Consider the following 25,098-nt stretch of genomic DNA (forward strand, 5'->3'; position numbering starts at 1 on the left):
TTCCAACTGAAAACTACCTACCACCCCCTTTCCCCCCATATCCAATGCCCATTAATGGTGGCGATGATATTCATGCCAAGAAAATTTGAATCACACACAAAAACACCATAAATAACCCAAAACAGAAACGCAAAAATTAAAATACAGACAAAACACACAATTTTAACTTTCACATCTTCCACCAACCAAACACGGCTTGGGCTTTGGTTTCAAACAACGTCACGTTCCCTTTACCTTCTCTTCAACCCCACCTAAACCAAGTTCTTTAATTTTTAGAATATACAAAAAAAAAAAGAGAAAAGAATCTCCTAAACTACAAAACCCCCAATTTTAATTTCAAAAATCCTAATTTCTAGGGTTTCTATTCCGCAGCCTTCCCTTGATTTTTCAGGTCCGTTTATCTGTTCTCTATCTGGGTTTTCTCTGATTCTTGATATGCTCTGTTTGGTTGCCCAGAAAGTGGAGAAAATTATAGGAAAGGAGGAATCTTGGTTGAGTTGAGGATTCATTTTTCTGTGAAAATTGGGAGTTTGGGGGTTCTTTTATGTTACTCTGTTTTATTGGCAAGCAAACAGAGGGGTTTTACATGGTCTTGTTTGAATTTTAATTTAACAGTTTGAATCCCATTGTTTTGGAGCTGAGTTGATGTTTTCCTTTTTGTTGTTGTTGAGCCCTTGATTGGGTTTTCTTCAATATCATGATTTCAAAGGGAAAGAATTTGGTTTCCCCATTATTTTTTGTTTTCTAATTTTGTAAGTGACGAAATTATATTTACAGTTTCTGGTTTATAACATTTCCCATAATTGACTTAAATCAACATCATATATTTTCAGCCTGTGGCTTCTGCTTACACATTAATTATAGCCTGTGTTACTGAATTTCTTTATCTAGAAATTCTGCTAATGCATTTTCCATAATCAGTAGTTTCGACGCTAGGCGACTCGATTTTAAAATGTTTTTCAATGCTTTAGCTGGTTTGATAGTTGTCTACTTGTACTTCTTTCTGCTAAGACATGAGAGTATTGCTTATATTTTGTTTTCACTTTATTTGGTAGGAGGTCTGAATGTTGAATCCTTTTACTTGTGGTAGATGAATCTAAATTGAAATGAATAAATATGTGTATTCTTGATAATGTGCTGGAGTTTTCTTAAAGAGGTAGACATGCATTTGTGATCGAGTTCAAGACTTACTTGTGTCATGCATTCATTCCAGTTTTGCTGTTTACTTCTACTTCAATCATGTCGAGTTTGGAGGAACCACTTGGTTTAGACAAGCTGCCAAGCATGAGTACTATTGATAGCATTCAGAGGTTCTCATCTGGTGCTTGCCGGCCAAGAGTAGATGATATGGGAATGGGGAACTGCTGGATTGAAGGAAGGACTTGCAGCTCATCCAACAGTTGCAAGTGAGTGAGATTTCATATATTTTCACTATTTTGTCCTTCCAATGCTTAAACCATCTTTGTTGTACAATGTGCGTCATACAATGCCCTTTTCTTAGTCATTTATTTTTTCTTTTTGTTTACAATTTTGTATGTTTCTCCTATTCATAGTTGCACACGTGTTTGGTGGTATATGCCTTTTTCTAAATAATTTTGTTAGTAAAGCGTACCTAGATCGATAAATTGTGTTCATCCTCATGGAATAAGTTTCAATTTTGTTGGTTTATATTCGATAATATCTTTTCTTTTAGTGTTTTTTTTTTTTGAATTCTTTATCAATGAAAAGACGCAGTTGCTGCCTATACAGTGAAGTTATGAGAGACTCTGCCACATGAGCTCTAGCTCAAATGCCATCTCCTCCTTTTGTAAGAATGTGTGGAGGGTGAATTCTCATCCTCCAGACTCACTGGATGCAACTTACAAATAAAAAATGTCTCTCTTTCTCTCTCTTTTTTTTTTTCTTCCCTATTTTATTCTCTCTTTGCAAGTCCTAGTGTTAAACAGACATTTTGTTGCGATGAAGACGCTATATTTCTAATAAAATAATTGTAAAGTGAGCCATTTTCTCTATCATCTACCTTCTAGCTTAAAATAAGAGTCTTTTATGTAGTTCATTTTCTTCTATTATACACTTGCATATCTAAATGGAAAAGAAAAAGCGCCTGCACAGGCTTTTTTTCTTTTAGTTTCTCTTTGGCTGACAAGTGAAATGCGCCTTCTAAACATTTATGAAGGCAAAAAGGACAAGATTGTAGAACTTCCATTTCTAGATGTGGATCAAAACAATATTTTCGTGCAATAATCTCTAGGGAAATGGTTTACTACTAATTGTTTCTTGCCTTTGTTGTACCTCCATTATGAAGTCTAATTGTCAGATTCATCAGCTGGCTATATTATTAATTTAAAAAATTACTTTAGTTTAAATTGCCAATTTCAATCTATTAATTTCATACCCTCAATCTCTATCCATTTGCAGTGAAGATTATGAAGAGTATTCAAGGGAGGCATTCCCATGGAGAAGACACACAAGAGACATGTGCCAAGGTGATTCCCTCAAGAGAAGGTCTTTGAGCTTAGGCCGAAGTACCCTGGTCTTTGGAAATGGTTGTGATTCACGGTACATTCCAGACCATCAGTACAACTCTAAGTGCAATGAACAAGACATAAGGGAGGTGACAAATAAGGTGATTTGATTTGCGAAATAGAACTTTTTGTGTCTGTAATCTGCCTTCATATGATTGCTCTAATAATCTTTTGTTGGATATGTAGAATTCTCTTTCTTGAGATGAAAAATTTGTTCTTTTCTCATGGTGGTATTTATCCCACGGCTCCATAACTAAGGGTGTTTTTGTTATTTTTTCCTTTTGTATTTGTTTTAGCACACAAAAATCCATTTCACAATTTGTTGGCTTGTCACTAACTTATTTGTACTGTTCTCTCCCTGATCTTTAATTGGTTAATGCAGTTTTTGAGAGGTATACCGAAGTTTGTAAAGATAGTGGAAGTTGGTCCAAGAGATGGGTTACAGAATGAGAAGAATATTGTACCTACTGCTGTAAAGATTGAATTGATTCATAGATTAGTATCTTCTGGATTGTCAGTTGTTGAGGCTACAAGTTTTGTATCTCCTAAATGGGTTCCTCAGGTAACATTGCTTACTATTTCAAGTTGACACTGTAACTTTAATTATCTTTTACTGTACTAAAGCTTTATAAGTTTGATTTTTGTCAGAATACTAATTGCCACCAATTTCCATAAAATACCTAATCAATATATCATCACTAGGGATTCTTATAATGATTTTGTTCCCCAAAATATGATTTATGTAAAGGCATCAGGATTGGACATTGTTTTGATGGCCAACCAATGAACACTGATAATGTTTCTCTTCTAGAATTCATGGATTGATCTATAGTTGCATATTCTATGTGCGTTGTTTCACAATTTAACATCTTGCTTTGCTGTTGAGAGTGAAGAATAAATTGAACAACTGAACTTGTAACTTCATGTTACAGGGATATAATGACAATATATTGTAATGATTTTTTTCAAGAGTTCAAACCGATATCATACTGTAGCATGAAGAGACACCCTTACTGACAAACCTGAGACTCTCTTTTAGTGGAGTATATGAAGACTCTTTTACTTTTGAGTTGACACCTTATTATAGGGAAAAAAGAAAAAAAGAAAAAAGAATTAGCTGCAGAAAATGAAAAGGAAAAGCCAACTGGAAACATCAAGATAAACAAAAGAACAATAATGGATAATTCAGGAGAATCCTCATAAACTAATCATGCCAAAACATATCGCGAGAGCCATCCCCTACCATGTACTTGATGAAGTCTGAAAATAGATCCCATCCACTTCAAATTCCTTTCCACAAGCTCGATCAATGCGAGCCTCTCTCTAATTTTGTCTTCGAGATTAGCATTTCTTGTCTGTGCTCAAGAAGCCATCTTCTCATGGAAATTTTTCCTATTTCTTTCCCGTTGGAGAATAAGGATGTACAATGAAAGATTATTGTAAATCCTTTCTAACCAGCTGTATTTTCAAGAAGGCCCTGTATTATTTAATTTCAATTGTATGTCCTGCACTGGATGTTTCTGAAAAACTTTTGGACACACTCAGTGTTACAAAATGATCAAGATATCCATCTGCTTGGGGCTGGATATATGATATCTTGATGTATTTGTTTAGATTATATTTCTTGCATCTCAGATTTTTAGTTTGACACAACGGTTGATACTTATGGTTTGTGGACTGTTTCTTGTTCTTTTAAGGAATGTTTCTACATGTTCAATGTTTAATTTTTTTTGTCAAGCATCTTTCATTTGTAATGAATTTATGACTCTTAGTTACTATTGTTTCTTAAACGTAGACTATCAGTAGCAAACAGATCTGCTCTCTCTCTCTCTGATTATGTTGATGGCATAATTGTTTTATTATTGAATATAAGAGACTTACTCCGGTTGTAAATGAAGGTATCCTATTTTAATATTATTCCATTACTTTTTCAGCTGGCAGATGCAAAGGACGTAATGGAAGCAGTTTGTAATTTGGAGGGTGCTAGATTGCCTGTTCTGACACCTAATTTAAAAGTGGGTAATCTAGACAAACCACAGGAGTTCCAGTAATGGTATCATATTTTGATGGGGATCCTCTGAACTGCTTCATTTGCTTCTTCCAGGGCTTTGAAGCAGCTGTTGCAGCTGGTACTAAGGAAGTTGCAGTCTTTGCATCAGCTTCTGAGTCATTTTCAAAGTCAAACATCAATTGTAGCATTGAAGATAGTCTTGCTCGTTACCGTGCTGTTACTCATGCTGCTAAAAAGCTCTCAATTCCTGTGCGAGGGTATGTCTTATTTTTCTGTTTCCGTTTATCTTTGTGTGTGTATATGCGCACTTGTGTAATATTCTTCGCTTGTTGCCTCCTAATCTTTCCATTTGTAAGCTACAGCTAGCAAGAGTTAGTTATTTATGTTAGAATATAAATTAAATAATAAAATCCGTCTCTTACTATTAGCTTACGTTTTTGGGATAAGTGGTGATTTAACATAGTAACAAAGCAAAGGCCCTGAGTTTGAACCCTATCTCCGTTATTTACCTCTCATTTCAATTAAATATTTCACGTGTTACGCCTTATCTATTAAGAAAGAGTTTGAGCCCACATGAGAGGCCAAGTGTTAAAGTATAAAATAAATGATCAAATTCATCTATTTTTATCAGCTTAAGCTTTTAGGATAAGTGGTGATTTAACATGTTGCTCCATTTATGGTTTTATATTCCCTTTGCATGGATCTTTTTATGTGATGGATACCCAGTATAACATATATGCCTCGTTTTGCCTAAGGTAGGGTATGGAAAAGTATTGGCTTCAGGAGTTCTCTATTGGTTTAGTGAATAAAAGGAGACACTACATGTAGATTTCAAAATATGGATTCTATAGCTATTACATGTTGGCATCGTTATTCTTTTAGTTGGACTTCATGTGTGAATGCTTCTATTGAAATAAACAGTTATAACTTGAAGTGGCTCTGAGATGAATGAGTTGGAATTGAACTTTGATAGGTATGTGTCGTGCGTAGTTGGCTGTCCGGTGGAAGGAGCCATTCCTCCTTCAAGAGTTGCATATGTGGCAAAGGAACTGTATGACATGGGTTGCTTTGAAATTTCCCTTGGTGACACAGTCGGAGTTGCTACTCCAGGTAAATGTCTTGATGGACTTCTCTCCTAAATTAAAAATGTTTCTACTGAGGTGGTTTATTCCTGCAACTTCCTTGCATTGGACAAACCTTTTTCATGTCCAGATGTATCAACAATCACTTATTTGATTATAAGAATTTGATAATTTTATTCCCTTGTCAAAATCTTATTTATGCCATATTTTGGGCTTCTTTAACGTGTCAAATTTTGTTGCCTATATTTTAGTTTGAGAAAAGATGGGTTTTTGTCATATCTTGCCCTTTTTCTTAGGTTGAGTGCCTTTCATTCTACGGTGCTATGAAGATTTTCAGTTACTTTTAGGCTAATGTTTGGCATGAAATTTGCCCTATCAGGTTGTTCTTGGTTGATGATACCTGAGATTGTGATGGCGAAATTACTCAAAAAATTAATGGCTTTTATCGGCTTCCACATTATGGGTCTGTGTGGCCATATGCCAAAAGACCATGATAGTTTAATGCTTTTTATCCCTTCTAAACATTGAAAACCTGTTTTAATGTTCGTTTGACTTGATAATTCTTTTACCGAGACTTTTGAAACTTTTACAAAAAAGGATTTGCTCTCTACAGCTAGTGAGTTTCAGTGTTCAACATATCTTTTCTAAATTCTGCCTATATTTAGGAAGACAGTTTGTATGTTTACAGTTATTTGCATTCTTGCATGATTGTCTACTTTCTGCGGACAATTTAGTTCAATGTAGATTAAACAAATTTGGAAGGTCCAACACAAAATCCTGCTTCACGCTTTCACACATAGAGAGATGGAAAGCCTGTTACAGCATTAGACTCTTCTAATTCGGGGCCTTTTCTGGTTACATAGTTGTTCCTCTTGTCAATCTTGCATTTTGGCATTTCCTATGCTAAACATAAGTATTTGTGATGTTCTCTCTCGCCATCCCGTTTATACTAAACATAACTATTTGTGATGTTCTCTCTAGCCATCCCATTGATGATCTGTCATTTACTCCTCATTTCTTGCCTGTGTCCTCATTGACAACTTATATAAAAATAAAAATAAAAGTTAAAAGAGGGAAATTCAATTTAATAGACCTACATTGGTCATAACAGAGTAGAAGTATCCCCTCACTTCATCAATCCTGTCCAGTTTTGTATCGAGCAATTCCCTTGTCAATCTCTCTCCAGAAACACTGAATTGAGATGGTCTATTGGTTCCCATGGTACCTTCTAAACATTTTTCTTTCCTGGTCTCTCATTTATACTCCAAGTCTTCTTAGGCAAAAGCTCTTATTTTTGTATTTTTTATTTTCCTTAAATCTGGCAGCTTTCACTCTATCTATTTATCTTATTTACAAGCTTTCACTCTATCTGCAGCATTACTACCACTAGGTCTTAAGTTCTATCTTGTTATATTCTTCTAGTTCTAGCGCTTCTTAACTTCAAATTGAATCAATTCCTTAAGATTTATCTTATATGTCAGCAGAATCATCGAGTCATACATTTTGAAGTCTATCATGTGGATATTGTTGAGTAATTTGTATACACTTTTTAGATTTATCTTTGTTGCTCACTTTTGATGCTCTAGAATATGGTTCAAGTCATGGATCCCATTGAATGTTGAGGTTGGGTGGCCTTCACACTATAGGCTCAGCTAGTGCTGGGTTCCATTAGGTAGGGGGTCCCACCTGCCATCTAACCTCTTTTTCCTTGCAACCAGAAAATGCCTCCCCGCTGGGTGAGAGGACAATCTAAGCTTTGACTTCTATTCAAATTAGCAACTTTGCTCTGTTACTTTGATCATTCTCTCCACATGATTTGATATTCTCATTCATGCCTTAGATTTAGCTTCCCATGTTGTTTTTCATTGTTTCCCATGACTCAATACAAGTACTAATATTACTATTGGACTTTGAGCTTATTCACACAATGATTTTCAATGCTTTAGATGTCTGCTAATTATGGGTATTAGTGCATTATATAAATGGTTTACAAAGAATTTAGAAATAAGGTTGTTGAATTCAAAATTTAATCCTAGGTGTTTGTGCAATTTCAATTTACTCCACAAGTTTCTAAAACCGACAATTCACTCATTTTGTAAAAATCTGTGTTTGTGGTATTAACGGAATAAATGCCACACAATCAGTTTGCCATGTTATAAGGCCATGTAAGTATCACGTGTTAAAATAATAATAATAATAATAATAATAATAAAGAACAACTAAGAGGGTGAGGGTGGAGGTGGTGGCTAGACCACCCCTAGGTGAGGGGATGGTTGAGCTACCTCAAAAAGCCTCCTTGGGGTGTCTCGGACCCCAATCCCTCCCCCTCCCATTGCCCCACCACTTGGGGGGTGGGCTGATCACCCTCTAGGTGGATATTTGGAGTGACTGGCCATCCCTCACCTAGGAAAGTGGTAAGGCCACCAGCCCCACCCTCACCCCTCTTAGTGTTTTTTTTCCTTGAATACATTAAAAATTTTATTTTTTTAACATGTGATGCTTACATGGCCTTGTGAAGTGACAAATTGATTATGTGGCGTTAACCTGGTTAATACAATATAATCAGTTTTCAATAGGAGTGACTTGAAAAACAGAAAAAACCTAAGCAGTGAATTGTCGGTTTCAAAAATTCAGAGGGTAAATTTAAATCTCACGAAAATCCGGGGAGTTCAACCAAAATTTCTTTATTTTATTATTTTATTTTTATTTTTTTATTGTGGGATATGTATATGTTCCTAAATTTTGGTTTTGTGGTTATCTGTTGTTAATTTCCTCGTTTTCTGTTTTCTTTGGTATAGGGACTGTTGTTCCAATGCTGGAAGCTGTAATGGCTGTTGTTCCTGTTGAAAGGCTTGCTGTTCACTTCCATGACACTTACGGACAATCTCTTCCAAACATTCTCGTTTCCCTCCAAGTAAGCCATTAAAACAAGCAGAACCTAATCATGCTTGATGCATATCTGACAGCGAACACCTATTGACAATAACTTGTTCATTGATCTTGCATGAGGTTTTGATCTGAAGAAATGAAAACCTTTGATCACTTCTTCTGGACAGATTGCTATATGTATCCTTTGAGACCAGCTGATGTCAGGGAAACAATTGTCTAATTGATAAATAAAAATGAACCTTTTTATGCTCAAAGCCAGGGCAATTTTCTTACTGTTTCAAATCTGATAATTTATTCAATGAAGTTATGATTTGTTTCTCAACAGATGGGGATTAGCACAGTGGATTCATCCATTGCTGGTTTAGGCGGGTGTCCATATGCTAAGGGAGCTTCAGGGAACGTTGCCACAGAGGATGTTGTGTACATGCTTCATGGTCTTGGTGTAAAAACAAATGTGGATCTGGGGAAGCTCATGTTGGCTGGGGACTTCATCAGCAAGCACCTGGGTCGCCCGTCTGGTTCAAAGACCGCCGTTGCATTGGGCCGAGTGACAGCTGATGCCTCTAAGATATAAGAAATTGCTGGTAGATAAATTTAGATTAATATATTTCAAGCAAGGCAAAAAAGAGATCTCTGTCTTTCATGCCATGATAACTATATGTATACTGTCCCATATTAGGAATAAACGAAACCCAAATCCATGGATACAGTAATTATTATTTTGGGAACAAAGAATCTTTATTTTCCATTATCTGCCAATTTCAAGCAGAAATTGCAAATTGCAGTGAATAGAAAGTTTACCATCTTCAGCTTCTAAGTTTTGAAGTCACATTCGGAAAAGGAAATTATATAATACTTATATACTCTTTTCCCCTCCCTTTCCTTTTGCCACTTAAACAGAAACTATACTACCATATTAGGTATTCATATCAGCTTGAGTTATGGTTTGTGTTTGAGCATGAGTGTATCAGCATTTGAACCCCGAGCATTGGGAAAGCGGATTTATTGAGTAATGATATTTAGTATATTGTTATACGACTGCTATGCAACTTAAATATCTGACTGTGAAATTCAGCTGTTGGATCAACATTTTTTTTTTTTAAAAAAAATCATTGGCTGATTTTCATTGTCGTGTCATAGAATGAAATCCTTGAACAAATTGGTGAAACTGGACAAAGAAGATTAGAAACAAAGCCTGAGCCCTGCCTCCTTATGCTTTTATCCTGCCTTCATAAACTATATGCTTTTTAGTTATCAGGGGTGAGAGAGGGAGGAAGCAAATAACTGAGATTAGGGTTGCAGCAGATTCACTAGTCCCTTTATGTCAGTGGCCATAACTGGGATTAAGGTTTTCATTTTACCAACCTTTTCAATGTTTCATCTGAATCTAACCTTTTGTTTCATGTAATCGAGGATGTGACCTAGCTAGAAACCAAATAATTGAAAAAGCCTAAGAAGGCAAATACGGGTAATGCTATTTAGTATACTATTATACGATTAATATGACCTGGTAATGAAATTTAGCCATTGGATCAACAAGGGTTTGTAAAAAGAAAAATTACGGGCTAATTCTTACCATCACGTCATTCCAGTCGTATAACAGTTTACTAAATAGTATTGCTAAGCAAATATATATGCATTTTGGAGTATATACTTATATCAATTAGACAAAAATCATGAAGAAGACATTGCAGATTACAGTAAGATCTTATTCCTAATAATCTATCAAATCAATCCTTGATATCCATTTTCAAACAATTTGAACTCTGCTCAAGTGGTTTTTGAAAACAAAGCACTACAAGTTGAATCGGATTCAACAATCTCTATTATTACATGGGACCAATATGAATGAAGGTCTTTTAAACATGTCTCTAATAATTTCTAAAACTTACCTAAAAGTTGAAATTAACTTGGTCTTCATGAGTAGGGTAAAAATCTCTCTCAATGGTGTCACAGTTCATTGAAGTAGTTGAGATCCCAATGATGGTAGAGCACCATGACTTTGACTGGAGAAAAAAGGAAAACAAAAAAGCAAAACTAAAAGAGAGAGAGAGACTAAAAATTGCTTTCTTTTTTTGCTTGCCCACCAATTTATACATATTCTTTGCTTCAATAATAGCCTTTGTGTACTCATAACGACCTTGTCTGCAACCTTTCTTTGCTCGTTTTCAGTCAAAGCTATGCAGCACTTGAAGACATTTTTGCAGAGGTCCATCCTCAAAACTTTGAGAGAGGAGTGGTGGGTGCTACACACATCATGAAAAAGCCGGCTATGCCTTTCATTATGTTATGTAATTGGGTGGCCTTCTTTCTCCCACACCCAAAACATCTCTATATGCATACGTGCCAAGCAACATGTTCTGCAGGCAGAGAACAGGATTACAACTCACAAGCTTATGAGTGTATGCTCATGCTTTTTCTTGGGTAAGATTGCGTTTGGGTGTGTGATTTCGTCGGTAAAAAGTACGATTTTAAACTAAGTTGCAGAAAACGTATCGTTTGGGAGTGCATTTTTTAAAAATTGTGGTTCAAAAGCGTAGAAAAAACTGCATTTTCGAATCGCAAGTAAAGGGATTAGTGTGGCGCTATTTTAAAAGTCAAACTGTGATTTTACTAAATATTTAACTACGTTTTAAAATGACTATTTTTTAGTTACATTTTTTGAAACTGCAAACTCAAACGGACCCTAAGTATGTATGCAGGGAAGAGACTGTAGGACCATGCTAAGCAACATATTTATGGCCCTTGAGTAGTCATTATGTAGGTAAAGGAAAGTGATCTTGTACTAACTTCAAAAACACATGCTCTTCCCTGGGCACCAAATGCATCATTAAAGATTTGTGTGGATATTAGGAGGACTACTACTACAGATTAATCTTAAGCGACAAATACCAACAAACAGATAAGATAAAAACGAAAACAAATAATTTTAGAATTGTGATTCTATATTGTCTTTGATTTTTGATTTGAGGCTAAACGACCTCCGATATAGGAGACCTGCAAAAAAGACCAAGCATAAGTTAGGGGGTGACAGATACTTCCAATGCTTAAGTTAGTAAAAGTGAATTGGATTAGGTGTATGAACAAAATGAGAGTAAGAAATGTGAAAGAGCTTGTGTACTTGTGAGGTGGATTACTTCACATTTTATAGAATTTTTCCGTGTTTAGTTAGTAAATCGGCTTAATTAGGCAAGTATCAAAGGTCAAGGGGGCCCATATGGAATGTGGGACATCCATGCGATTTCTTGTCCTTTTGGATGCCAATTCCAATGACTCTTCTCCCTTACAGAGTAGGTTCGAAATGCAAGGCATTTAAGGCTCGTAACTTGTTTTCCTTCTAGAGGGTATCACCAAAAACTCATTTTCTTATCATGCAAGTCTTAGATCTAAGCAAGTCAATAAATAAGTAGATATTATTCCTTACAAAATTTGTTATTGTTTGAGGCGTATGCAAGACGAATAATTCTAATAATATGTATCGTGTGCGTATGACGTATGTAGCTCGGTGAGCCCAGGCCTTAAGCCTAGATCAAGACTACCTTTGAGCCGACGGACCCTCGGCTAGGCCCTATGGCTTTCCACATTTAGGCACTCCAACCATGCATAATTCCTCTTAGAAAATAACATATTGATAGGTCTTGATTACTATCTACAAGATATACTAGTTATAACTGCACCGACCTACATTTTTTTTTTATTGTGTGTGTACACCTCCCTCTATAGTCAGTAGGAACATTTGAACACCTACTCCATTTCACTTGCCCGACCAAGAGAAGTGACCATTAATTTTGTATTTTGCATATATTTTCTACCTCCAAGCCAAGGCTATACATTTTGTTGAATTACTTATTTAGTCACCCAAATTATTATAATAATAAATATAAAATTTATTAATTTTTTTTTTTTTTTGTTTTTTTTGTTTTAAGTATACCAACAATAAATAAGTAAACAAATGAACACAAGCTTACTATATTAATTATATGTCTTGCTTGCTTCCATGTTTTCATGGGCATGTCGAGAAAATGCTTCTTTGACTTTCTTCCACACTTGATGTGGGCTTTGTGATGGGGCTTCCTTTGTCGTTTCTTAATTTCTTTCTTCTTTATTATTATTATTATTTTATGGATCTGTTAGGAGAGGGATATAGAAATTATGTGTAGTCAGTAGCTTAGCTAAAATATGACAAACAATTTAATAATATTCCCCTCTTGCCAGGATTTTTGCCTTGCTTCCAAACGGAAATCAAGAAATAATTGTTGAACAAATGACAAAGAATATGCCCCATTTTATTTTTATTCATAAAAAAGCAAAAAATATAATTTAGCCCCTCAAACTACTAGCTATTTTTATTTTAGTACCCTAATGTTCAAAAAGTGATAAAGTGAGCCACCCTCAGATCATGGGGGTGGCTGGGTGGCCACCCCCAGGGGTGGGGTGGCTGGGCCGCCACCCCCATGGCCTATGGGGTGGCCGGGCTGGCCCTAAACTACTTTTTTTTTTTTTTTTTTTTTTTTCTTTTTTCTTTTTTAAAACGACGTTGTTTCGGGGACATTTTTTAAATTGATTTTTTTTTCAAAAGGGTATTTTAGTAACTTAATCTTATCAAAATGACGTAGTATTGAATTTTCTATCCTATTTGAAGGTAATGACTAATGGAGTAGTCAAATTGCAACTGGTTGATAGTTTGGAGAGCTATTTTATCACTTTTTGAACATTATAAGACTAAAATAAAAATAGTTGGTAGTTTAAAGAGCTAAATTATATTTTTCCCAAAAAAAAAAAAAACAAAATATTCCCTCTGCCAGGATTTTTGCCTTGCTTCCAAATGGAAATTAAGAAATAATTGTTGAGAAATGACAAAGACTACCCCATCACGAAAGTTATCCTAGTGTGGAAGCAAGTCAATAAAGCATTTTCTTGACAAGAACCCAGAAAACAAGGGAGCAGCCAACACACATTTAATAGTAAATTTTAGCCATTTTATGGTTCAATTAAATTTTATAGTACGTGACAATGTATGCCGCAATATTTTCGTCATTAAACCATGTGAGATTTAATCTAAATCATAAAATAATTAATTTAAATCAAAATTTTTCGTGGGAATGAGAGAGAAAGTAATCGTCAAAAAAATTATAAAAATCTCTTGTAATTTTTTTTTTTTTTTTACGGTACCTAAGTCAAATCAAAATCGGATTTCTTATTAGCTTCTCTAGTTGGATTCATATTCATAATTAGAAGCTAAGAGTTGTTAGCTTTACAACTGGCAAAAGCAATCCTCTCTCCATTGATTGTTTTGAGATGTCCATGGCTTTCAAGTTTTGTAAAAACCATGGGGGTGGGTGATATTTCAAAGGAATACAATATATAATAATTATAATAATTATTATTATACCAAGTATTTTGAGGTTGGAGGTGCTAAAACCGCAATCATCCATGACTCTCATGTAAATGGGCCTTTTCCTTGTCATTATAGAAAAGTGAATAAAGACAACATCATTTCCCCCAAGAAAATACATGTCACTCTCCACCTTTCCATGCCCCACCTCTCTCATCAACTGCAACTTCTTTGACCCATTTCACCTTATTTGCTCTTCATTAACAAGGAGCTCAATCCATGTCCAAATCTTGGAACCCTCCTCTTTTTTTTTTTTTTTTTTTTTTTTCTAATTTTTATTTTTAATTTGAGTTTTTAACGGTTTAGATTTAATTTTAATTTTTTCATAAATCTATGCCATTAAAAAAAAAAAAAACTACAAAAAAGATGTGCTGTAATTTTTTTTTTTTTTTTTAAAGCTTCTAAATCAATCTGTTGCAAAGAGAGAAAAAAAAAAGAAATCAAAATATTTTAGAGCTGGATCAATCATGGCTGTTTTTAGTCGTTCCAGTCTGTGAATTCCATGACTCCCATGGCTTGATGAGGAAGCTCTCTAGCGCGTGACAAACCTTTTTGATTTTACAAAAGAACAAAATCATGCAATATAATTAATTTCTTTTTAAAAAGTTCTTGGGAAATGCCACTTTTACATGCACAATATTTGGTAAATCATTCTGCAAACTTATATGAGATTTGTCATTTTTTACCTCATCTTTGCATGCAGTGTCATTGTGTACCAACATAATTATTTTTTAAGAATGTTATTTAGTAAATTGCTATACAATTGTCATTCGACTGAGATGACGCGAAATAAGAATAAAAATTAGTAATTATTTTTTTACATGTTTTGATTAAAGATTAATTTTTACTGTCACATCAGTTTACTAAATAGGTTCTTAAGTAGTAATTTAGTCGTCTAAGGGCTACGCTTCATGAAACAGAAGTTACTAGTTCGAATTTTTCGTCTATTTTCTTGTGCAGAAATATGTCAAAAACAGTTTACTAAATAACATTACTGCGCCATAAAACAATACTGCTGAAGGAAGGAAAAATCCATAAATGATTTATTATATCACACCACCTAAGATTGATATCAGACAGAGATCTCAAACTTTCTCTCTCTTGATGTAGTAGATAAATGCAACAACTCAAACAAGCATCATTCTAAACCCCCAGTAGAAACAACAGCTCTGTCTCTGTCTCTGGCTCTGGTCCTTTAGAGGTTTTCCCAGGTATTAAAATGGGCTGCGAAAATCAGCATCCAAAGTTGCAAACACCCTCTTCTGCACAAAATTTATTTTCCATCAGGCACCAAAACCTATGCCTTTTGACTCTCACCCGTCATTGACTATCCTCATTTTCAGAACTCACACTCCAAGGTTTCTCTCTCTCTCTCTCTCTCACACACACACCCATCGGTAAAGTCCAAACACAAAAGAAAAAAATAATATAAAAAAGATAGAGAAAAAAAAAAAGAAAAGAAAAGCATTCTCTAGATATCCCTCTTTTTCTTTCCTCAGAGTTTCTCTTTCTTTTATAGTGACCCTTTTCATTTAGATTCAGGTGGGTTGGGGGTGGGGAAAGTTATCAGTTTCCTTTACTTCCTAGGGTTTTGAGCTGGAAGCTTCCATGCATGATCTGGGTCTTGTGCGTGAAGCAGATGGGTCGTCTGAGAAAAGAGTTTGCTTGCTTCTCAATCCTTCTCCTGCTTCTTCTTCTTCTTCTGCTACAAACGTCGTCATCTGCTGATGGGTCTGCTAGATATGGAGCCATCAAAACTGGGTCTGTTAAATCCAACGGTAGCTTTGGAGGAGGGGATCATAAAGATGAAGATGGTCATCATGATCAAGCTGTTTTTGGCGATGACAAGAGGAAAGTCTATACTGGCCCAAATCCTTTACATAATAGATAAGTAGATTATTATTATTTTTTTCCTTTTTTTTTTTTTGTTTCAAAATTTTTGATTATTTTGATTTGAGAATATTTTGTGGTTGACGTTTCTCCTTTATTGTTCATAGGAATGTAAGCAATGTCATAATTGCGGATACAAGTTTTGATTTTAGAGTTCTGCAGTATAAATCTGGTTTATGTGAAAGCTAGATAGACAAAAAACAAAAAAAAAAACAAAAAACAACAATATGTGAAAAAGTATTATGATATTGATGCCATTAATGGAGTTGTTGGTGCAAATTCAATGACTATTGGGCATTGTTTGTTGTGGTTGTTGGTAAGTTTTTGACATTTTTGTGGCTCTAAATTAATATCATTTTCTTATAACGTTGACATTTTCTTTTATATGATCATTGAGGTGTCCAAAGTAGTTTAAATGCTTGATGATCTCTGCCAAATACATTACATTAGCCCATAATTAATCGATTAAAAATCTCTTTGGATGGTCCCAAAAAAGTTTAATATATATCCCCAATGTAAATATATGGAAAAATTGAAAGGTGTAGAGAGGTGCAAGGGTGAGTTGTCCACTGTCAATTGCTGCTGAGAGCTTGACACATGCATATGATTGTTTGAGGTTACAAGTTCATGTTCAGGTGAATCCTAAGAAAAGTGTGTTTGGTTTCTACTGCTAATTGGCTGCAAAAATTGATGATCCTCTTAAAAAAAAAAGAAAAGAACATGCACTGGTTTTACACTATTCTTTTTTTTTTTATGCCAATCACACATTATTCTTTAGGCTTTAACAATTTTTTACACGGTTTTTAAATCCAACATGAATATAATACAAAGTTAACTCGTTTATTAAATAGGTCTCAACATGATCCAAACCCGACACAATTTGCTGCCCACTACAATCCCATACATGGAAGAAATTGACCAGCTCATTCATGCATTACCGAACAATTAAAAATCAAGTGTACAATTTTTTTTTTAGTATTCCATCTCCATGCTTGACATGCATGATAGTCCCAATAAACCTTTTAGATTTTTTATTTTATTTTATTTTATTATTATTTTTAACAAGGACTGATCCAAAAGTTGAATAAGATTGTTACATTAATATTATAGGATAAAAATGTAATTATTTTTAATAGCTTAACTTTTGCAGATAAGTTGTAATTTAAGAGGCTTTTCATAGTATTGGTTTCATGCAAATTTGCTTATAGTTAACATCTAAAAAAGTTTAAGGTCATATATATAACCAAATGATTTATCCTATGTTGGCTCCATCATCCTACTCAGTGAATCCTTAGGATTCATTTTGATCAAGGCCGTGTGTGTTTTAGCGTAAAATATTTTATGCGAAGTAAAATATTGGTCAACTTGAAAAATGTTTCCAGTCGACTAAGGAAAATAACTTTCACGAGACGTAAAATGGTTTACATTTCTCATTTGTGTAAGCCATTTTCTGACGCTCTTCCACATTCCGCAACAGGCAATTGTGAGAGGGCCTTTTTGAGGCTTACTTGCCTAAGCAAGTCTTGGATTGCCAAAACACTTGTCCGAGCAAGTGAGCCACACGAGGACATCTCACAACTACCTGCCCAAAGTACAAGCAATATGATCCCATTTCCAAAGACCTTATATTTTCACACTCTTTTTATGTAGCTCTTCTTCATCGTCTCACTCTCTTCCTCGCAACTTCTTAAATTATATGAAAATATAAGAAATATTTAGCAATTTTTCATTCGAGCCAAATACCAAGAATAGCCACTTTGTTTCGGTTAAAAATATTTTCTAATGTAACAAATAATGAAAAGAACACGGGGCAAGGGGGTTGATAAAAGGAATTGCCCCATTTCTCGGTGCATATATTAATTGGGCCCAGCCCATACCCTTAGTATTTACTTTATATTCCTTTATATAGGCCTTCAAAGTTTCAAATTCAAAGCAGGCCCAACGAAGCCCATCTTTATTTGGTGATATTATGGGATAGCCAATATTTTAATACAATCACAATGCAAAAAATTAATAAAGACAACCATGCTAAGCAAAAGAAAATCTTACATGCATCAATGCCATACCAGTTTTCCATATAAATAAACTCATTATACTTCCTCATTTTTCATCAATATCCTCTTGATTGTCTGATTTTGCCCAAGTATTCAAAGCTTTCGTCAATATGAATCAGGATTTGGCTTAGGTGTTAAAAAAAAAACTACAGTACTTATGTTATAGTTTTTTAAACGTTCAAATTTAATTTCAAGTATTCCATGAGAAAGAGAAAGAAAGTGACATAAGACTTGAAATTAAATCTTAATAATGACAGTCTATGGTTTTACTCCTCTACTAATAAACCAAACTTAAAATATATAACAATTTTTCTTTTTTCCTTTTATAAAAAGAGTGCTAGTACACCTAAGTACAAAATGATATTTTCTAATCAGTGCTAAGAAGTTATTTTATTCTCAATTTGTCCGTACATTTAGTCTACAGATGGACGATGGATTTGCATTGTGTACAGTTTATAACCACATTTTCATCAAAATTTTCACTGCATGAAGCACATGGACGAGAGTCCTTAGTTCTTCGAACAAAATTGAGGGTGTGTTAATGATATTTCCAAGTAAAATTTCTTTTATACTCAATGTAGGGATGCCTCCCAACCACGCATTGTGGATGAGGAGCAAAGTTGCATTCTACACAGCAATAGAACCAATAGTTTGAATTTCTTTTTTCTTCGCAAATTAAACAATAATATTCTTCATAATCGTTTTGTGCAGCGCAAGTGAGTGAGAGGAGAAGTGGGTCATATTCATACTTAGCTTTGAGCGGGAGTGTTGCACATTCATAACCCAATGCAAAATTGCATTTTGTGCGTACAAATACACCACTATAATTCTCGGCTGACGTATCACAAGCATTGCACTTTTCAACGGAACTTACAGTCCGGAAGAGAGAGTGTTGGTGACCTTCATGTCTAAAGGTTTTCGGAATCATAGAACATCAGATGTCAATGCTGTAGGGACATTCGTGACACTTATAAGCGAAGCCATGGCTTAGACGATCACAAGCATAGCAAATTATGAGGCAGTCAACGTGGCTTCCCCTTGCAGAGAGGGTAAGCAGATGTAGGTGTTTTGGATGTTGCTTTCTTAAGGGTAGTCGAGCATATCTGCTCTAATTCTTGACAAATACGATTTGCCAAGTGTGCTACTATTGAGATCATATTAGACCTCATCCAACCTTGTTGACAATGCTGCGATATTTTGAAGGAGTAGTACTTTTTTTTTTTTTTTTTTTTTTTTTTAATTTCTTGGCTAAGATTGGTTCAGCTTGGTTAATTACAACTTAATTTCTTCATATTTTCTTTTTAATCTTAAATCACATTGACAATATTGTGAGAAAAGAATAATTTGGATAAACATATACTAAATGCAATATAAATTTGAAATGAAATCTGTAGGAATGAATTAAAAATCTATATGAGCTTTAAATCCAAAGCTCAAGTTTGATGTCACCTATCCATTTTGGATTTTAGTTAATTAGCTTATAAACCATCCGGAGCTAGCATCCACAATATCTCCTTTAAGCTACCACTTAATTGGCAATGTATTTTCTAAACTTTCAATTTTGATAATATACCCCTTAAACTATCACTCAATTGACAAACAATGTGCCTCCCAATAACAAAAATGCCCTTACCAAAAATCCCACCCTTCTTTAAAAAAAAAAAAGAAAGAAGGAAAAACCTAGAATTCCAGGGGTGGCCGGCCACCCCCTAGCAGGACCTTGACCCCCAAGGTGCTCCGGGGGTGGTCGCACCACCCCCGGTGAATTTGGGAGTGGCCTGGCCACTGCCAATGGTGATGGGGGAGGCTGCGGTGATAAGCGCCGAATGTTGCACATTTAAGCCCCTTAACTTGCATATGTTAATTTCTTAGCATTGTTATTTGTTTGATTTTATTTTGTTTTAGTGTTTCAGGGTCTTATATGACAAATACAAGAAAAACCATTGATTTGGGCTTAAAATGCAATTTACTGTAGCAGGGTACTGTCGCAAATCACTGTAGCAGGTTATTGCGCATGCGCTCGATCCTAGCTACAGTGCGTTCGAGCGCACATGCGCTCGATCACAACTACAGTGTGCTCGAGCGCACTTGGGTGTCCAGAATCCGGAAACACTCCTAATCGACTTTGGAAAGGCTTTTTAGTCTCCTAATCCAACTAGGAGACTGTCTACGATTTTTATAAGAATTCCTAGGGCTCCTAGGGCTACTCTACTCCTATAAATAAGCCTCTAAACATTGTAAATAGACACACTACTCCTAGAGCTAGAAATTAGAAATTTGTCTTTAGAGCTTAGAAGATAATGAGTGGCTAAACCCCTTCGTGGGGTGTTGATGTAACCCTATCCAAGCACAATGGTTTGATTGTATTTAATTTCTAGATTTTCAATTTATGCATGTTGATTGTATAACTATGAAAATTGCTACCTTTTGATTCCGTTCTTAATTATTAAATGCAATTGTTCTTAAATTACAAAATCAATATTTGTAAAATTCTTCTCTTGTCTTAGAAAGTATTTTACTTTTTGTGGATCTCAAATCATTCTTGTTTTCTGTGATTATGAAAATGATGGTTATACAATGAATTTAATGGACATATGATCAATAGGATTTGATAGGCCATGCTTAGGAAAGACAGATTGTATTACACCCTAGTTTCGTGTAGTTTAGGTAGAGAGTCCGTGCCAACCGAAGATGGGTTACACTTATTCATTGATTGTATATATCCTGTTAAAGAATTTGATAATTTATACCTAGGAAAGACGGGTTGTACCTCATCTTAGTGGTTAGGTGGACGATCCGTGCCAACCGAAGATAGATTATGCTTATTCTTTAATAATGTAGTTTCTTGTTTATTTATAACATGCATAGAATGAATTTCTGGGATTAAATATGATTAGTTATTGTTGTGTGAATAGAGGTGAAGTCAATACCCTACACTCTCTCTCATCATTTAATTATATTATATTTTCATGCACTTTAGTTTTAAAGAAAATCAAATCAAATCTCTTTTTAATTAAGTTAATTTTACTCTTTCGAATTTTGATAACAAAACCCCTACAGTCCTTGTGGTTTGACATCTTCAATATAGCTATATCCTACGGAATTCGTCCTATTGCAAGTGATAATTTTTATAATTAATATTTTTTGTCACAAAAATACCACATAATGCGGCCACCCACGTACTAAACGTCGTGGATTATCTTTCAAGGAATTGCATGATATACATAATATTAGAATTCAGCAACCATATCATTTTGCAATCAGATATATTGATCAATATTGGTAATACCTTTATCTATTTTCTTCAATTAAATGATTAGAGCAGCCCCAATGCTCAATCACAACAAAAGTCAACAACCCCCATTTTGTCCGTACATTTAATCAACAAATGGATAATGAATTTGCATTGTATACAGTTTAAAGCCACATTTCCATCAAAATTTTCACGGCATGAATCACATTGACTAGAGTCCTTAATTCTTTGAATAAAAGTGAGAAGGTGTCGGTGATATTTTCAAGTAAAATCTATTCCATACTTAATGTAGGGATGCCTCCCAACTACGCATGGAGGATGAACAACAAAATCAGATTTTTTATAGTAATAAAACTAAGGGTTTAGATTTCTTTATTTTTTGCAAATTAGACAATAATATTCTCTATAATCATCTTTGTCGGTATAAGTGAGTGGGATGAGATGTGCATGGATGATATTCATATTTAACTTTGAGTGGGAGCGTTGCACATTCAAAACTTAGGGCAAAATTGCATTCCTAAGAAAAGTGTCTGCTTTCTACTACTAGTTGGCTGCAAAAATTGATAATCCTAAAAAAAAAAAAAAAAAAAAGCCATTCCCAGGTTTTACACTTCTCTTTTTTGAAAATAATAGTATAACTTGGTATATCAATCACACAATATTCTTTAGGTTCGGCAATTTTTGACGCAGATTCGCAAGTCTAACATGAATCTAATACGAAGTTAACAAATTAGAGTTGAGGGATCTAATCTATTTATTAAATAAGTTTTAACACGATCCAAACCGGACACGCGAACACAATTTACAGCCACTACAATCCTATACATCGAAGAAATTGACTAGCTCATTCATGCATTACGAACAAATAAAAATCATGTATAGATTTTTTTTTTAGTATTCCATCTCCAACAATATAACAAATAACTGGTTATTTTTTAGGGTGCAACTTTTGACCTTTCTATTAGAAAATTGAATAAAATGAATATATATATATATATATAGTCTGTAAAGGAGTAGTTGGCTGTAAAGTCTCACAAGTATTTCAAATCCTATTCCGACAGCCGTGCCCATCTTGTTCCATCTATAATACTATTTTTAAATTTCTGATTAACAAGGCTAAATACTCCATTTTATATTGCATCTATCTTATAATATTGATGTACGTAGTAGTCTTAACGAATTTTTAATTTTTTTGCTATCAAGATTGATTTAAAATTGATTGGAATTATCTTATCAGCATTGTAAAATAAAAATGTAATTTCTAACCTTATTTTTATTTATTTATTTTATGGTTTGGCTGTCAAAATGATGGATTAAACCTCTTTATATATGTTAAAGTAATGATTAAGTAATTAAATTTACTTCTTCTTATCAGTTTAAGCTTGTAGAACAAGTGATAATTTAACATGGTATCAAAGCCAAATGTCATAAGATCGAACCTTGACTTCGTCAAATCACTTCCCATTTAAATTAAATATTACACGTGTTGAACTTCACCTATTAAAAAAGAGTCAATTTGCAAAGACAGAAATACATTGTAGGGCCACATCGTCAAAGTAATAATTTTCTAATACTAATAACAAGGAGGCATATGAAAATTTTACCACAGAAATCACATGGAGAAGAGTCGTGAGTTCTCTCAATGAAGGCTAGACCGCGTTGGTGGCGTTCATATGTAAAATTTCTTCCATACTAAATATATAATTAATGATAGTCATCAATATTACTCGTCCACTTATCACCAAACTTGTAACATATATCAAAAAATAAAACAAAAATTCAATCAAAGTATATGATGAAATAAATTATACAATTATTAGGAACTCTCTCTAGCATGGAAACAAATGTGCTGGCTAGTACAACCAACTACAAAAAGATATTTTTCTAATCAGTGCTAAGAAGTTATCATATACCCATCTTGCCCATACAGGTCCACCACGGATGGATGATGAATTTGCATTGTCTACAGTTTAAAGCCAAATCATCATCAAAAATTTTATCGCATGCATCACATGGGCGAGAGTCCTTACTTCTTCGGACAAAATTAAGAGGGTGTTGGTGATTTTCCCATGTAAAATCTCTTTCATACCTAATGTAGGGATACCTCCCAACTACGCATCGAGGATGAGCAGTAAAGTCGCATTTTTTACAGTAATAGAACCAATAGTTTGAATTTCTTTCTTCTTCACAAATTAGGCAATAATATTCTTCATAATCGTTTTTGGCAGTATAAGTGAGTGAGAGGAGATGTGAGTCATGTTCATACTTAACTTTGAGTGGGAGTGTTGCGCATTCAAAACCCAAGACAAAATCGCCTTCCTTGCATACAAATACACGACTGGGGCCCTTGGGCCCCTCACAAGAATTGCACTTTTGATCTGAACTTGGAGCAAGGAAGAGGGAGTGCTGGTGACCCTCATGCTTCAAGGGTATTGGAATCAAACAACATCGGATATCAAGACTGCATTCACCTTCGGAACATATATAAAAGAAGCCATTGCTACGACGATGACAAGTGAAACAATGTGCTGTCTTACCAATGTCAGATCCGCATGGGTAGAGGGTAAACAGATGTGGGTGATTTGGGAGTCGCTTCTTTAAGGGCAGTCGAGCACATGCGCTATGGAGAAAGTAATTGCATTGCTCACAGCTATAAAATGGGGCAGAAATTAGTTGCATACAACCTTCACAGAGCTTATTATGATGAACATCGACTTGGTTGCGGCTGAGGATTAAGTTATGTTCATCATGATCAAAATGTTTGAGCTCCTCACTTTCTTCACCCTCTTCAAAGTCGATACCCTCCTCCTCTATGCTTGAGTCTATGGTGGTATCACTACTTGCTCCAATCCAATTTCTGTGTGCGCAATGCAAGTGGGCTACGAAATCACATTTTTGACAATAATAACCCGCACAACTGAGATTGATCTTTTTAATGCAGAGGTTACAGAATGCACGAGCATCGTGCTTCTTCATCACTTGTCCAAGTGAATAGATGAGAGTGAGTGAATGACGATCTGCCATAATTTTTATGCTAGGTGGATTTAGAGTACATTTAGAGTGAGCCAAGAGTCGACAAATGCGACATACCTGGGCAAAGCTGTTGCGATACTCACCACAGATTTCACAGGTAAAGTGGATCTGTTGAATGATGGGAACGAATTTGTGTTGGTGACCGTCGTCAGTATTTGTTCCCCAAATGGAAGCACATTCGATGTCAAGGTCGAAATCGCAACTATTGCAGTGGTAGAAGAAGCATCTTTCGCAATTCTTACGGCAGACATCACAAATTTTAGACTTTGATGGTTTTTGAAGAACAAGGATGTGGTTTGGATGCGCACGGTGTTGTATTTCTGTGGATAACTCGGCGCAGGACTTGTGAAGGAAGAAGTTGCAGTGAAAGCATTTGTAGGCAGGAGCGCATACTGATTTATTGCAACCTGAGCAAACACCTTCATCTTCAAACTCTTCCACAAACATCAAGGGATGCTCCTCGTGGCTAAAATGCTGGATCACCTCCATCTCTCTCTCTCTCTCTTACACACTCCGCCACACGCTGCAAGCACAGATCAAAGCTTTAGTCGTATAGATCTGCGTTGACTTCTTTATCGCTCTACATCTCCAAAAAGCTAAACCCATGAGCTTTGAACTAAACACTCCGAAAGAAAAAGATAAATGAAGGACGGAATATTGTTCAGGAGGCTTACCTGAGACTGAACGTAATCGATATCAGTTGATCGAGCAGACCCAATCGAAGCCCTAAAGACAGAATTGAGAGCAGATTATGCGTCTGTGTGTGATTCCTTCCAACCATAAAAAATAATGATAATAATAATAATAATGGTGTGGATGATAAAAGAGTTGCTGGTGTGGACGCCGACAAAAACCAATCACCGCATTAATTTTCTTGCCAGCTGGTTGGTCTTCACATCAACTGACTCACTCAGATTAATTATACATAATTAACTACTTCATCAAACATAATTAGCTGCATGCCTT

At 35.0% G+C, this 25,098-nt stretch overlaps 3 protein-coding genes across 4 annotated transcripts; 2 read left to right on the forward strand and 1 right to left on the reverse strand.

Annotated features, from left to right (window-relative positions):
• On the forward strand, window positions 1–9,332 carry LOC132164351 (hydroxymethylglutaryl-CoA lyase, mitochondrial). Its single transcript, XM_059574850.1, has 9 exons — window positions 1–391; window positions 1,214–1,406; window positions 2,419–2,626; window positions 2,908–3,087; window positions 4,460–4,540; window positions 4,630–4,793; window positions 5,510–5,646; window positions 8,417–8,532; window positions 8,833–9,332. Exons 2-9 carry the CDS (start codon window positions 1,240–1,242, stop codon window positions 9,079–9,081), a joined length of 1,302 nt encoding a protein of 433 aa, XP_059430833.1. The 5' UTR covers window positions 1–391; window positions 1,214–1,239; the 3' UTR covers window positions 9,082–9,332.
• Window positions 9,333–15,000: 5,668 nt separating this feature from the next.
• LOC132164581 (CLAVATA3/ESR (CLE)-related protein 22) lies at window positions 15,001–16,031 on the forward strand. The gene is made up of 2 exons (XM_059575113.1): window positions 15,001–15,260; window positions 15,439–16,031. Exons 1-2 carry the CDS (start codon window positions 15,202–15,204, stop codon window positions 15,791–15,793), a joined length of 414 nt encoding a protein of 137 aa, XP_059431096.1. The 5' UTR covers window positions 15,001–15,201; the 3' UTR covers window positions 15,794–16,031.
• A 6,575-nt stretch (window positions 16,032–22,606) lies between these two features.
• On the reverse strand, window positions 22,607–24,894 carry LOC132163985 (uncharacterized). Of its 2 annotated transcripts, none has more exons than XM_059574379.1 (2): window positions 24,807–24,894; window positions 22,607–24,655 (listed from the first exon to the last, which is right to left on the reverse strand). In XM_059574379.1, exon 2 carries the CDS (start codon window positions 24,619–24,621, stop codon window positions 23,005–23,007), a length of 1,617 nt encoding a protein of 538 aa, XP_059430362.1. In that variant the 5' UTR covers window positions 24,622–24,655; window positions 24,807–24,894; the 3' UTR covers window positions 22,607–23,004. The 2 variants fall into 2 exon arrangements, with proteins under 2 accessions (XP_059430362.1, XP_059430361.1); XM_059574378.1 differs by having other exon boundaries at window positions 22,607–24,712.
• Between the last annotated feature and the right edge of the window lie 204 nt (window positions 24,895–25,098).

Source organism: Corylus avellana, chromosome ca10 (assembly GCF_901000735.1).
Source record: "Corylus avellana chromosome ca10, CavTom2PMs-1.0".
Taxonomy (NCBI): domain Eukaryota; kingdom Viridiplantae; phylum Streptophyta; class Magnoliopsida; order Fagales; family Betulaceae; genus Corylus; species Corylus avellana.